At 44.2% G+C, this 15,126-nt stretch overlaps 2 protein-coding genes and 1 non-coding gene across 7 annotated transcripts in view; 2 read left to right on the forward strand and 1 right to left on the reverse strand.

Annotated features, from left to right (window-relative positions):
• EVI5 (ecotropic viral integration site 5) overlaps positions 1–5,995 on the reverse strand; it is a 68,363-nt gene extending 62,368 nt beyond the window's left edge. Inside the window, exon 1 of one of the 5 annotated variants that reach the window (XM_048943922.1) lies at positions 5,846–5,992. In XM_048943922.1, coding sequence (XP_048799879.1) covers positions 5,846–5,896 — 51 coding nt within the window. In that variant the 5' untranslated portion in view covers positions 5,897–5,992. Of the gene's footprint in view, positions 1–4,581; positions 4,702–4,817; positions 4,926–5,845 lie in introns of those variants that run through there. The other 4 variants (XM_048943926.1, XM_048943923.1, XM_048943925.1 and 1 more) reach the window with 4 other exon arrangements.
• A 539-nt stretch (positions 5,996–6,534) lies between these two features.
• Positions 6,535–13,660, forward strand: RPL5 (ribosomal protein L5). Its single transcript, XM_048944414.1, has 8 exons — positions 6,535–6,682; positions 7,479–7,548; positions 7,647–7,762; positions 9,173–9,307; positions 9,907–10,109; positions 11,047–11,224; positions 12,828–12,916; positions 13,497–13,660. The coding sequence occupies exons 1-8, from the start codon at positions 6,680–6,682 to the stop codon at positions 13,594–13,596; spliced, it is 894 nt and encodes a 297-aa protein (XP_048800371.1). The 5' UTR covers positions 6,535–6,679; the 3' UTR covers positions 13,597–13,660.
• Positions 10,753–10,848, forward strand: LOC125694263 (small nucleolar RNA SNORD21). The gene has a single exon (XR_007377471.1). It is a non-coding gene; the product is annotated as a small nucleolar RNA SNORD21 (small nucleolar RNA).
• Positions 13,661–15,126: the final 1,466 nt, after the last annotated feature.

The following is a 15,126-nucleotide window of genomic DNA, read 5'->3' on the forward strand; positions in this document are numbered from 1 at the left end:
GATACAAATGGATTAAATACTACAAAGCAATGTAATTAAGACAACTTAAGGTGCGAAAGTAAATCCAAGCTGAGTACAGCTTACGCAAGACTCACACTCAGTTCAGAGATCTGAAGTGGATGAGGAGGTAGGAAAAAACCCTAGAATTTACTTAGCAGCAGATCACAGCGCATTAAAAAGCCACGTAAAAGTCTGTAGGAACGGATTAGGTGAAGAATACTAAGAGAAGGTACAGTCAAAACTGTACAAGACAGCAGTTAAATCAGCATTTCTCAGATGCTGAATATCAAGTTAAATGTGAAAAGCAGAAAAGATAACCCACTACACCTGGATGCACACCAAATCCAGAGAACCGCTCAGCTGACCAAACCATTACTGATCATCATTATTTCTGCATGAGCAAAACCACAGCCTCAATCAACTCTGAGAACACGTTTGCTTCCCCCAGAAGGTCTCCCTTCAGAGCCCGCCGATTAATCGCACTTCAAACACAAACTCAGCTCCCAGCCCACACCCAGGAACCCCACCAAACCACTCAGCTGGTACAGATTTTTGAGCACAGCACACAGGCTCTTGTTCACTGCTGGCTAAAATGCACAGCTAATGGTGGAACTGCACTGAAAAATAGCGCCACTGTGCCGCTGTCGTTTCCATGGAAACAAACAGGAGGCATTACTTTCAGAGCAACCTACATACACGTTTCTGCAGACACTGAGTTTGACCTCTGCGTTCCCTGAAAGAAACATGTATTAAAGCTATGGGTGTCTCAATTATCAGAAATGCTGTTTCAACTATTCTTGTTGTATGACAAAGTAAAAGCAACTGCAAGCCTCAAGAAATACTAACGTTTTAATGTCCACTTTGTATATTTCATGTGCTCTCTACCCTTTCTTCTCTTCCTAAGGAAACAGAAGTAGTTCTCATACTACTCTGTATATAAAGAGAAAGTCTAATGCAATTATGGTCAAAGTTACATACATAGTTTTCAAGCAAGCTGTATAGCATTCCACAAACCCAGATCCCTGCTTGCTTCAAGAAGTTAATAACATTCTAGTACCTAAATAACAAACTGAACCGACTCAGTGAAGGACACAGAAGCAGTAGCTGGTGAATCAGCCCGTTTTCATGCCTCCTGACAAGTTAAAATCCTAGTTTAGGACTCAAACATGGTTTCACTACAGGCTTCATCAGCATCTTCTACACTCCCAGTTCTTTCATTCAATTCAGATCAAGACTGAGAAGAGTGCTGGTTTGCTCACATATTCTTGATTTTTCTCATATTATCACCTACCAATAGTCAGTAATATCACAGCTTGCACCTCAATCACCAACTTCCCAAGTCTTTTCAGTGGGACAAGTCCACTAATAAGTGGAAAAAAATGCAAGAACGGTCAACAAAGCAAAGATCATCCTTAGTGCCAGTGAGACACCAAAAAAATGACATAAAACCCCCCAAGTCTTATGATGATTGGTATGTACTTTATCACAGAATTTTAACTTGCATCCATCATTTTGTCTTTAAAAATATCTAGCAATTCTTTGTCCAAGTGTCTAAGAAATACTTGCTGAAGCTGGAGCCAAACCCTGGAAGTTCAATCACTAATATGTTCCAAGGCAAAATAAAAACTACAACAACATCGAGAAACACAACTGCTCTGCTTAATGAAATTTAGCTCTGCTGTTTCAGAGAACAATTAAGTCGGAAATTCTTTCACCATGTCTGAAAGTAGTCTTTAACTAGTCTGCCATTCAAACTACATCTAAGCCAAGCAGCTCAGAGATGTAAAGCTAAGTTCTTACATACATCACTTTACACAGTGAGGTGGAAAACAACACTTTCCAAACGTTTGGTTGTGACTAGCTACTAGTTTTCGATGCCCATTTTTAAATGACATACAATAGTTTTTCCTCTCTTAAAGGTAACAGTAAGTTCTTCCCATAACATCCTGCTAGTTACAAGTGCACTGCCAAATTCTGACAGCAGCAACCCACTAGTAAAAGACAAGCTCCATCTGACAGACTGAAGAAACCGTATTTAAAAAACAAAACCAACCCACACCAGCATTAATACAGCATATGATACTGGTGAATCAGAGATCTGTGTCATTGCAATATTAATATTTTCCAAAATTAAAAAAAAAAAAAAAATCAAGAATGTTTTATGATGTCATCAAGCAAGCATTTGATACTATACTACACAGACAGACAAAATTTGTTAGGACAAAAAAATAACACTGGATAGCAGCTTTTGGCTGTTTCTCAAGTCAGGAACCAATACAAGCAGATCAAGTGTCCACAGTCGCTAAGCCAACATCTTCATTTTAGTCCAAAAGCCCAACCCTGGTACTGTACTTCAACCCCAAATACACAGTAACTGCCTCAACCCAACTTGGAAGGGTTAGTTTTACAGAAAACTAGCAAGCAAAGTTGACAGTTAATACAGCCTGTAGTAACAGCCACTGCAGTGTCTCTCTCAACGTGACCAAAAGGCATTCTTGCTCTTCACTGCTCAAATCAGAACAGGTATTTCCTAGGCTCTCCCCAAAACACTTCTTCCCAGGTAACTCAATAGTTTCCAGAGCTCTGAGGCTGTTAAACAAGTGAACAGCAATCAAGGATAAGCCAGACTTCACTCAATCACTTCCGCCTCTACCTTGTGGGCACGCAGCTTTTGCTAAGCATACATGTAAACAACAGGAATACCTCCCTGCGGAACGTGAGCTGAGCAAAGCTAAGTCCCCCTCCATTATGACTAAGCCACCGTCAGATGCCAACCCCCAGTTATTCCAACTGCCACTTGCGGCAGAAGGACAAGACGCTCTTTAACCAAAGGCATTTAAGCAGATGACTACAATGAAGACAGTATGCCCCATTTAAATTAACCAAAAATTTACCAACAGGTGATGTTGGTTTTCACAAGGTAAATAAGACACTGGGCTTTAATTCAGCATGCCATCTAAGAACACCATCACATAGTTAAAACCTCAGAGGATTTATTTAAAAGATCAAAATTATAAACTTAATGTATTGACTATTTGCTTTTATATTTAAGTACGCATTTTTATTATTAAAAAATTGGAAAAAATACTGAATTCAGAGTATAAAATGAAGGTAAGGAAAGAAGTTGTTCGAGCAAAGAACCACCAGGATTTTTTTCTTTTACATGACTGTTTATGAGAACACTGAATTAGCAAGATAAACAGCCCTGCTTTTTCAAAATCTACTTGAAGGGACTTCACTTCCCTCTTTTTTCCATTTTTCAAATACTTCTCCCTCAGTCTTATCCAAAGAAGCAGCTGACACTAACTATTTAAGCACTTCACTTTCCTCCACCCCTTCTCCTGACAACTCTGAAAAGCTTCTCCCACATCCTCCTCTTCACAAACTTCAGTTCACCTATTCCATTCACCAGCCATCTCCTGCTTACTTTCTCAAAACCCATCAGACAAGCCTACAGAAGAAAAACATACAGAAGGCAACGAAAAAAGACACACAAAGAATCCAATCCACTGACCTCTAGCTCAGGAAGTGCCTGAATCTCAGCCTCTCAGAGGAGATCTGAGGAGGAGGCAGATTCTTGTTTTTAGTTGTTTTTCTGCAAACATCTGCTACTCTCAGAGGCACTACTGGGCTGGCTGGACCTCAAGGATACTCACCACAGCTGTCCTCATCCCAGCTTAATCAAATTCAGGCAATGCTGATTCATAATAGCTAGTGTTTTCCTCTTGATCCTGTCCCCCTTTCATCATCCTCTATTTCCTTTCCTAACCCTTACTTGGAATTGCACTTAGCTATCTCAAAATATCCGTAAATACTGATGTGTGTATGTAAATGCAGAGCTGTATAACCATGACCAGAAGCAGAAACTGGGGGCTAGAAAGGAAAATAAATAGATACATTTAAGCAAAATATCCACCAGAAAAAGAAACAGAATCCAATTACCTTATCTTTTAGCCACCAAGTGAATAAAAAAAATGTTGGGAGAAAAGAGAAGTTTTCTGACAAACATTTTCAGAGATAAGTAAAACACACTAAATGCTGCCAGATCCCCTCTGCACATATGTGACTCCTTCCTTCACCTCCTGTAGGCCACCTGTTACAAAAAACTGTCCCAGGACAATATGAGAATGTTTTAAAATTTGCTGTTCATTTCAGCTCATACTGACAATTCCAAACACCACGCCAACCTCATGCAAATTGCTCTCTGACCACCAACACAGGAAATAAGCAGGAATTCCGTGTGACTACAGAACACCTTTGGATACCAAAGACGAAATGAACCCTAAGTAGCCACAACACCATCGTCGACTTCTTGTCCTTATTACACAACCAAGTCAGTGCAGATGCAGCACGAGGTGTCACTAAGACAGACCTCTGAAGCACCCTTTGAAAACTCCTTCTCAACAACCACACACCCAAACGCTTCAGCTTAAAAATACCTCCGTAAAAACCCCGACTAAGAAAAATCTCCCTTCATAGATAAACCCCCAGGAGCGCACCGCAGACCAAAGGCGAGCACTCCTCCTTCTCGCCACCCAGCGCCGCCAGCCCCGCTCTCCCCACTCGCACCGCAGCGCCCACCTTCCCGCCCAGCCGGGCCGAGGCACACGGATCCCGCGGCCCCCGGTCCGGCCGCCCTCCGCGGCGCGCACGCCGCAGCGGGGAGAACCCGGCTCCGAGCGACTCGGGCCGCGCCGCCCGACCCGACGCTCCAGGACGGACGCCGCGGCCGGGCCGCCGCACCCCGCCTAGGCCCCGTCGCGCCCCGCCCCCGGCCCCGGCCCCTCAGCGGCAAGGGCGCCCCGCCCGGGCCTCACCTTGGAAGCGTCGCCCGCGACGGAGAGGCGCGAGCATCGGCGCGCCCCGTAGCCCGCCGCCGACCTCCGCCGAGCCGCCCGCCGATCCACCTCCCGCCCCCCCGCCGGCCCGCCTCCCCGCCGACCCGGCAGCCGGGCCACGTCCCTGCAGAGCACCGCGCAGGCGCAGTCGGCGCGCAGCCGCCGCGAGGGGCAGCCCTACAGCGCCGGGCCCGGGACGCCGGGACCTCTTTCTCGCGCCGCCCTCCCCGCGCGTGGCCGCCGATAACGGACCGCGCTACTTTCTGCGGCCGGGAGCCGGGCCCGACGGCCGGGGTGGCCGCGTGGCTCTGGCCTCGCCGCCTCCATTCGCTCGCCGCGAAGCCGGGTGGTGGCCGGGTCCGCCGAGCCCTCCCCGCAGCTCCGCGCCACCCCGGCACCGCGGCGGCGAAACGCGACGCGGGTTGGCCCTCACCTCGTCCCGGCTCTTTCGGCCGCCGGCTCCCGCGTGCCGCCGGCCGCGCGACGCTGCTGCCCATCCCTCGCGCGAGGCGGTGATGGCCGGTGCCCGCTCCGTCTCAGCGCCTCCCGGTGTCGATATAGCGCCCGCCCGGCAGCCGCCACCGTACCGCCTGCACCGTACCGCTCCCGGCGACGCTGTGCGGCCACAGGCCTCGGCCCGACCCTAGCGGCGCTGCGGGCCAGGGGCAGCTCCGGCGCGAGTCCGCCTGCCGCCGTGTTCGCGCAGAGAGGCGCGAGCAGTTCCAGGCTGAAGCCCGCCGGGGTCCTCGATAGTTAGAACTCTCCTGAAAGCTTAAAACACAGAAACAAAGAACTCTGCCAGCAGACGCGCGTGCTGCTCCGCGGAACGACAATATTCGGGACCGGGCGGGTAGCGGGCTTCGGAAGGCGCGGTTGTGCGCCCTGATCTCACCAAAGCACCGCGAACAGCGCGGACTGAGAAAACACACGCATACGCTCCTCCTGCTGCTATTGAAAGTTACCTACAAAAATTACTTCATCGCAATATCAAAAATCGGAGCTTTTACCTCAGAGAGTTCGGAGCCCTTCCGAACCGCAGCCACAGCTCCAGCCGGCATCGCGGGTGGCAGCTCGAGGCCTCGAATTTGTGAGGGCGGGGCGGGGCGTGCGAGCTCGGCAGCCCTTAGCAAGGAAAGCGCCGAGCTTCCGCAGCTGGAGGGAAGCGCGCCGCTTTCTGTCCTACCGGGGGGAGCTTGCTAGCTAGCTTGCTTGCTTGCTTGCTTCCTCCTTCCCTCCCTCCTTTCCATCCCTCCTTCTTTCATCCATCCGACAGCTGTAACGCGCTCTTGGTTTCTTCGCCCAAATACCAGCAGCTCTATTTTAGCAATAGCGTTGAGTTGGGTTTTGGTCAGCTTACCATTTTATTTATTTACTGATTGGTCGACCGCGACAACGTTCCCTAGGAAAAAAGTGAATAAAGTACTTAATATGATAAAGATCTTTAATACCAAAACCATTGTTTTTCATCCCGTGCTGCCGCGCGCCCCGTGCCGGCACCTGCCGAGGCAGGCGGTAGGGAACCGCGGGGCGGCGCTCCGCCGGGTGCCGCCGAGGGGCGGCAGGCGGCGGCTTTTCCCGCGCGCGTCACACCTCCGGAGCTCAGAGGAGCGCTCCCGCCCTCGGGCCCCGTCCCAGGCGGCGGTGCGGTGCGAGCGCCCCTCCGGGCCGGCAGAGGGCGCGCGCCGGGCTCACAGGAAGGCCGTGCGGCGGCGCCCCGCCTCGCTGGGCAGGCTAGGACCCGCGGCTGCGCAGTGGGAGCGGCCTTTTCCCCCCTGCAGTCGTTGCAGTTGTCGTGCGGAGCGGGCCCCGGCCTAGGCCTAGACCGGACAGTACCTGGCACGATGGTCAGTACCGGCCCGTACGGGACCCCCGCGCATAGGAGTGCTCTGCCCTCCGCTCCGCGCCCGCCGCGCGACTCCGCTCGTCCGGATGGAGCCCGATTAACCCGGGCCCGCCGCCGGCCGCTGTGGCTCCGGCGTGGCAATGGCCGCCCGCGGCACCGGGGCTGCGCCGCGAGTCCGATCGGGGCGACTCCGGCGGAGCCCTGCGGTGGTCCGGCACGGTTCGGCTCGTCCCCTCCGCCTCCTTCCCCCGCAGCCCCTCGCGGCTCATCCTTGGGCGGCGGCCGGCACGGTGCCGGGTCGAGACCGGGCCTCGGGCGGGTGGCGGCGAGCGGGAGCCGCGGGCGGGCGGGCGGCAGCTGGGGGCGGGCGGCTGACAGGCCGGCCTCGTCCTGCCGCGGGGAGCTGCCCTGAGAGCTGCGGACGTGGGGGGCGTCTGAGTCGGGGCGGTGCTAGGACGGCTCGTGTTTTTGGTTGGGGGAGTCGGGGTGAAATGGCCGAGCGACTGCTCTGTGGGAGTGACTGGCAGTGAGTAGTCGTGGCAGCCTATGCAGAAAACGTGTCATTAGTAGATACAATTTCTCTTTCTTTCTTGAAAACGTGAAGTCATGGGCAGAAAAGTTTGTGTAAAGGGTAAAAATCCTGCTTTCTCTTCCTTAAGATGGTTTTAATCTCGTGTAAGAAAACCTGTCATTTTATTCCTGGTCCACTACAGTTTTATTAATAATGATTCGTTTAGTTTGGATGGCTTTGGCTTATGTGGTTCCAGGCCAGTAACATCTTATTTTTCTTATTCAAGGGGTTTGTGAAAGTTGTCAAGAATAAGGCCTACTTCAAGAGATACCAAGTAAAATTCAGGAGAAGGAGAGGTATGGCTCAACTCCCTGTATTGCTGAATTACATTATATTGACAAATATTGTTACTTCTTTTTAAAATGTTTTCCACACTGTAACTGTTGTTTTTCAGAGGGAAAAACGGATTACTATGCTCGCAAGCGTTTGGTAATTCAGGATAAAAACAAGTACAACACCCCAAAGTATAGGATGATTGTGCGTGTTACTAACAGAGACATCATTTGCCAGGTAAGTTCTGTGGTGCTTGCCACTTATTTGTCAGCCTCCTGGAAATGAACAGAAAAGGGGGATTGATGGGGCACTTGCTGGTTGTTTTGAAGCCTAAGCAGTTCTTATATTGCTCTCTGGCTTCTTGGAGGACGATCTTTAAGGTTGACACAATGTCAGTAATACACCATAGTCACAATACAGAATAATTTTACTAATGTCAACATTGTAAAACAAGGTTGTGATATGAGATTGTACTCTTCTAATGATGCTGAAGTATGTTAAAGGTTTTAGGGGAAAAACTTTTTTTTATCTTTTCTGCTGTCTTTGAAGTGCTTTGAAAAGAGAGGGGGTTTTTTTGTTTGCTTGAAAACTGCTGTGTGACCTGTCAGCTCACTTCTGTTATGTAGTATCTGAAGGTGCCCTGGCCTTCAGGACTTCTTACTGTGATATTGGATCATGTGAAGCTGATAGGCCTTAAGATTGTTTCACAGAGATTAAAGGAGACTGATAAATAAGAGTAGTAAGCACCTTTTTGTGGTATGCAGTTGTATGTTGCATCACATAATGCAGTTTCTTACTGTGATTCATTTTCCTGGTTCATTTCCAGAACGTTCTATCATAATACACATTGGTAAGGTTGAAGGTAGAAAGTTTTCTTGTTGTTTCTTTCTTCATTAAATAGTTTTATCTATGGAGAATAGTAAAGAGTGCTGTTTTTAATCAGCTCAGACTAAACTGTATGACCTTGATGAGCTTGCTTTATCTCTGAAATTCAAAACAAAAAGTGGTGGCAGGTATCATCTGACCAGTTGTGCCTTTCCAGAGGTGGAAACTCCAGAGAGAGGGGAGCAACTTTTAGAGGCAGAGGAGGTGTGGAAGTCAAAGGGAGACGGTTCTGATACTGTTGCTGTCTCACAGGAGACCCCTGAGATTACAAGGATCTTATATCTTAATGCAGTCACTTCGTAATGAAGTGTCCTCACAAACACTCATATTTTTGCATTTTTCGGAGATGAGTAGTGTTCTGTGTTATTTGAGAACTACGTGCACAAAGTAGGACAGAATCCATCTACATACGTAAAAATTCTTTGAAGTGTTGCTTTTGTTGGCAGTTTCCTGGTCTCTTGTTTTATATGAAGACATAAATAAAAGTAGTTGCCATCATTTACTTTCTCAAAGCCAAATATGGATTTGAATACTTCAGTACTTGAGGAGTTAATTACGCCATAAGAAATTTCTGAAAAGAAAAATGGAACAGAGCTCCTTGAGCTCTCAAGAAAAGCAGTTTGCTGGACATTTCTATACAAAGTTCCTATTGGCTTAAGTAGATGTCAAAGAAGTGGTAAACTGAGCCCACGGTTACAGTGAGAAAACTAATGGTTGTTTTGTGTTGTTTTGTGTTGTTTTGTTTTTTTTTACTGTTGTCAGATTGCCTATGCCAGGATTGAAGGCGACATGATTGTCTGTGCTGCGTATGCCCATGAGCTGCCAAAATATGGTGTGAAGGTTGGCCTGACCAATTACGCAGCAGCGTACTGTACAGGTCTGCTGTTGGCACGCAGGGTAGGTATCTGTCAAATTGTCTAGAAGGAGTTGCTCTGTTTTTCTTAAAAACAGGAAAGCTAGCTCACTGTCTTAAGTGGTATTGGAAGTATAGATCCAGATTCTGTGGGCTTGTCTGAATGCTAACTTGTACTCTTTACCATATAGATTTGATGGCCTCTTGTGACTGTCAAATCACAAAGAGAAGTATGACAACATGCAGTTTCAACTCCGGCAGCCCACTTTTAAGTCTCTGCACTTAAGTTTGGTGGAGGGAGGGAGTCAGGACAAAAATGTAAGAAATGTACCTTCAATAAGAATTTAAATACATGTAAGCTGTATTCATCCATTTTCCTATGAGCTTGTGGATAGGTCTGAAGTTTATTAGTGTACCTGTTGGACCACGAGATTGCAATAGACATGCCTGTTATATTTCAGTGGTTATTATAAGCATTAATACTAGTATGGAATGTGTAATTTTTGTAAAAAAAAAAATCATTGAAAGTATGAAGATTCCATTGCAACTTTTGTATTTTAATTTTGTGACTCTCCATTTTGGCTTTAAATGGGCAGAAGATGAGAAGTGTTGCTATTGTTTTGGCTTTTATTTTTCCCCGCAGCTTCTGAATAAATTTGGTCTTGATAAGATCTATGAAGGCCAAGTGGAAGTGACTGGAGATGAATACAATGTGGAAAGTGTGGATGGAAAGCCTGGTGCTTTCACATGTTACCTTGATGCAGGTCTTGCCAGAACTACTACTGGAAACAAAGTTTTTGGTGCTCTGAAGGGTGCAGTGGATGGTGGTCTGTCCATCCCTCACAGGTAATCATCTCTCTGGAAAAACTACTTTGGAGTTACCTGAGATAATTCTGTGTGTGACAGCCTACTTATAGTGTCATTTTTATGCTGAGATAGCTATTTTTATAACCTGGTAATGATTAATTTAGCGTAGGTTCTGGAATATTTTTTTGTTTAGTTGGGCTTTTTTTACTCCAAGTTGCAATTCTAGTAGTGCTGTAATGACTCTTGTGACTACTAAGAGATGTTGTTAAATTTTTAGAAGCTAAGGAACCACTTCACTGCTTTCACTTAAAACCATCCGGTGTTTGAATGCACTTCAGTAAATATTCCTTAGTTTTCCTGTTGTTCCAAGACTTCAGCAAATTGCAAGTAGGTGTTAATTTTGCTGTGTGTACATATGAGATCCAAAAACAAAAAAAATTCCATTTGAGGTTTGGTCATTTTTGTCAGAGGTAACACGTGACGGAATCAAGATTTTTGGCACTAGCAGTATCACTGCACTTGCCTGCTTCTTTCAGACAGCAAAGAAGGGAAAAAACATCTGATCTCTGTTGTGGATTTTTGTATTCTCTCTTGCTGTCCTGGAGTTGTGTCATCTTGTTCATGTTTTTGTTTTGTCTTTTTGTATGTTTTTACTAATTCTTCATTTGTTTCTAACCTGGCTGCTGTGTGATGATACCCCAATGACTGACCACTCTGTAATAGGTCCATGGTGTGTAAATGATGGACTGCATAGTTTCAAGACGGGACTGATGGCAGCTGAGATGAACTTTAAATCTTCCGTTTCACTTTTTTTTCTTTATATTCATTTTCTTCATCTTTCCATTTTTAATTAGTGTCCTATTTCTCAGTTAACCTAGAGCAGAATATGAGCTCAGTCGTTTCTTTGTGGAACCTGCCTTTGAATCAGAGTGTTTGAGCAATATGTGTTACTCAGCATTTAACTGCTCTTTCACAGTACCAAACGTTTCCCTGGTTATGACTCAGAAAGCAAAGAATTCAATGCGGAGGTTCACCGCAAGCATATTATGGGCCAAAATGTGGCAGATTATATGCGTTACCTGATGGAGGAGGATGAAGATGCTTACAAAAAACAGTTCTCCCAGTACATAAAGAACAATATTACACCTGATGGGGTAAGATTTATCTGTCTGGTTCTTGTCCTTTAGTAGCAATGTAGATCTTCATGTACAGGGTTTTCTCTAATAATGCAATTAAGCTCACTATGTAAAATAGTAATGTGATTATTTTGTATGTTCCCCAGACAAACAAAAATGTGTCTGGTTTTTTTTTTTCTGTTGAGGGCTCTATAGCATATTGTGGGTTTTTTGAACATGAGGACTTCTTTCCTGCTTTGAAGTTTAACATCCTGCTTATTTAGACTGCATCCTAAAACAGACCATATATTTTTTCTGATACAGAAATTAACACTTAAGTTTCTGTGCATGGCTACACACTTGTTCCTAATCCTGCACTGCAGTTGTGATTTCTGAGGATCTGCCTTCTGTCAAATCTGTTTTACAAAGTGTGACCTTGTGGTAGCTGTAGGCTCCAGGCAAATACAGAAAATGCCAACCTAGTTCTGTTACGGAACTCACCATCTCGAGAAATACACCTGGTGTTGTATGTCTTATGTCAGCATGACTGGAAAATCTTAAATATACCACAGAAAACACTAGAGGATTGGTAAAATTACCATGGTCCTTTTTTAACTTCTTTCAGATAACTTGTCTGCTGTTTGGTTTCTGTTATCAGTGGCTCTGAAGTTTGGAACATTTTTATGTTGATTTTATGGGTTGTAAAAAAACAAGTAACATTTTACTGTAAATGCAACTTTGTATACATTGCTAAACAAGTATTCATTCAGAGAAGATTTTCCTATTAAATGTCTTATTGTCTTAATTAGTCATCAGCAAAGATACTGCAATTGGGGAGAAAGGAGGCAGAATAGGTCCTCTGGTAGCTTCAGCTGTTGATCTGTGTGACTGGACAGATCGGTTTTCCTGTTTACATGTTAAAGAATTATTTCTGCATACTGACCTGCTTCCCGAAGGTCTGTATGTTATAGTACTGTATCAGCTGTCAGAAATGATGTAACCTGTGCTAATTTATTTCTGTGGGTGCCAGCAGACTGCTGCTACTGGGGATGATGCAGGATCTCATGTGATTGGTTAATAGAAGCTGCTTTCACACAACTTTTCTTACCAAGCAGCTTTGTAATGTATACTGGGGTAGAGTCTGACAAGTGGTAAGATTGCATCTGATGAAAAGGTTTATGTAAAATAATTCTGGTTTAAGAACTAAGTTTTCAGAGCACTAAGCTATATAAGGAAAGTAGATTATTTGCTTTTACTCAAGGCAGAAGTGGAATAAGATTCTGTATTGCCTTTCAATTTAAGCGTAAGGAAACTAGACCATAGGAAGTAAGCTTTTCCTCTCCAAGATGCTAGCCTGTGCTTTGGAGACCTGTAGTCTGTAGTTAAGGATAAAAGTAATTCCTCAGTTTTGTATCCAACTTATTTTTAATATTTAAATATTTGTATACTTCTTGTGACGGCCAGGAATTCTAGTAGGTTTTAACAGTGATTCGCATGAAGGAAACCTATTAAAAGAGAATAATTGTGAGCTGTTTTGTGATGGTAACTGGTTCTAGTGCCCTCCTTGCTGAGAATGTCTTAGTACTTGATACAATCTTGCAATGCACCACTAGAGAACTGTAACAACTTTTCCTTTTTCAAGATGGAAGAAATGTATAAGAAAGCCCATGCTGCTATACGGGATAATCCAGTCCATGAAAAGAAACCCAAGAGAGAAGTCAAGAAAAAGAGGTAAACATGAAGTTTAACTTCTCTGTTGAAGAGATTTTAATTAATGATGGCACCAAGTGGACTGATTTCTATGGCACTTGTGTCAAAACTCATTTTTAGATGAGATTAAGGTACAATGATTTATATATAACTTCGTCAGAAAAGAAAAAGCTTTTAACTGTGCAAAAAAAAAACCAAAACAAAAACCAACAACAACAAACTTGAGCAGTAAAGCATGTCTTTAGCCTGAATAGCTGGAATTCCTTAAGTGTGTATTTTAACACTTGGATGTTTTCAGGGGCAAGGCTACTTCCCTTTAGGAGAGGGCAGGCTGACTTACGTGTCAGCACTAAACTACTTCAGTTTTTTTCAGAAGAGGCACAGATATTGGGATGGATTTGATGGTGCCTCATCCCCTAAGAGCTTACCTCCTGAGAAACTTCTTTGTGGTGCCTTAACTAAAGAACTTGAGAAATAGAGCATGACACAGAAGTGGTTCTAGCACAGAACTCAGTCACAGTTTTGATATTTATCAGCTTCCTTCATCACCACTTTTGCCTCTTTCTTGGTTAATATATTATATTGTGTGTTTACACTGCAGAGTGAACAGTACCAAGATGTCCCTCGCCCAGAAGAAAGACCGTGTTGCTCAGAAGAAGGCTAGCTTCCTCAGGGCCCAGGAGCGTGCAGCTGACAGTTAAGACAACTTCCACAATTTTCTATGAAGCTTTGGAAAAAGTGGCAATAAATTTATTGACTAAGCAACTGTGTAAGACTGGCTTATTAATACAACTTAAAGATCAGAATATTTTTTATAATCCACATACTATGGAGCCTTAAAGTTTTTTTTTCAATACAAACTCATTCAATGAAGGTAAGTGGTAAAGACAGAGCTACCACACTAGAATTATTTCCATGGCAAGGGGAAATAATTTTGTTTAATTTATATTGTGACTAGATGGAATTTGTTCCTTCTAACTAGAGGATGACTTAAATTAAAAATAAATAACCTTTACAGGCACTTGACAATTCTGTACAATTTCAGTGTACGTAATGCTATGAGAGATGTATATGTATCTTAAGGAAAACAAACCTCCATTGTAGATAGCCTTAAGCTTTTAGGAACATGAATAGTAGTGCTTCCCAGACTGAAAATGAGCATAGCTGATAGCAGTACACATTGACACATTGAACATTCCTCCACAAAGTGAAATAAGTACTTAAAGGTTCTGGCTGCTATTGAAGCAGGTACTATCTTAAGATTAAATATTTTCTATTATTTAGGGATTAGACAAGAGAACTTACTCTGAAGTTGAATATGTTTGCTTAATTATAGAGGTTGTAGCTTGCCTTATTCTACAGCTGTCTGTGAAACTGAGATACTGAAATTGCTTGCATGCTTTCCTCAAGTTCATCAGTGTATCCTACTCTTTGCTTTACAATACTGATGACAGGAAGTCTAGCTATTGGAAAAAAAAATAGGAAGCCTGTTATTAATTGGAAACAAAAGTATATATATATATTTTTTTTTCAATTAAAGCTCCAGCTTGGTGCAACAGCAATAAAAATAGAGGTTCTGTATAGTAAACTGCACTATTACGTTTTTCTAGTTTTTCCAAGAAGCTGTTCAAAATGCCCACTGGTACTTTGGGTTCAGTAATATTTTTTTGCCCCAAACCTTGCAGCAATTAGTCGTGTTTCCAGCAAGAATATCCTGCTTTAGATTTCAGTGCATTGCTAGTTATAAAAACTAAATTAGATAATAGTAAACAGTAAGTAATTTTTCAACTAAAAAGCTGATTACAAACAGCACACACTCAGCCCAAGCCACACATTATTACATATGGTGTGGAGAAATTCCCTGATGTTAGTCAAGGAATGCATTTAGTGTAGAACCTTCAAGCAACTAAACCACTTTTAAAATAGTGAAATAAAGCTCATTTTTACTATGCTGTAACTGATTAAAGGGGTCAGCTATGTGAAGGGATAAGGACAACTGCCAGTAAAATCACTAAGGTTTTTAACTGCTTCATACCTAAAACATTAAATTAAACATATGCAGCGAGCACAGCATTAAGGTGTCTTATGCATCTCTCTCTACAAGCTGAAAATCTGTAGAACAGTAGGGTTGATGATTGAAGGTGGTGCAGTGGTCATGCCCTGTACAGTGCCTGGATCAGTGTTTAAGACTTGAGAGTTTCAACTCAGATATTACCAGAAAAAAACAGCAG

This window comes from Lagopus muta, chromosome 5 (assembly GCF_023343835.1).
Source record: "Lagopus muta isolate bLagMut1 chromosome 5, bLagMut1 primary, whole genome shotgun sequence".
Lineage (NCBI taxonomy): Eukaryota > Metazoa > Chordata > Aves > Galliformes > Phasianidae > Lagopus > Lagopus muta.

Excerpts from the sequence above, each read along its gene's own strand:
- RPL5 (XM_048944414.1), top strand. Across the intron at positions 9,308-9,906 it reads GTCTGCTGTTGGCACGCAGG|CTTCTGAATAAATTTGGTCT; the intron begins GTAGGTATCTGT and ends TTTTCCCCGCAG. Across the intron at positions 12,917-13,496 it reads AGAGAAGTCAAGAAAAAGAG|AGTGAACAGTACCAAGATGT; the intron begins GTAAACATGAAG and ends TTTACACTGCAG.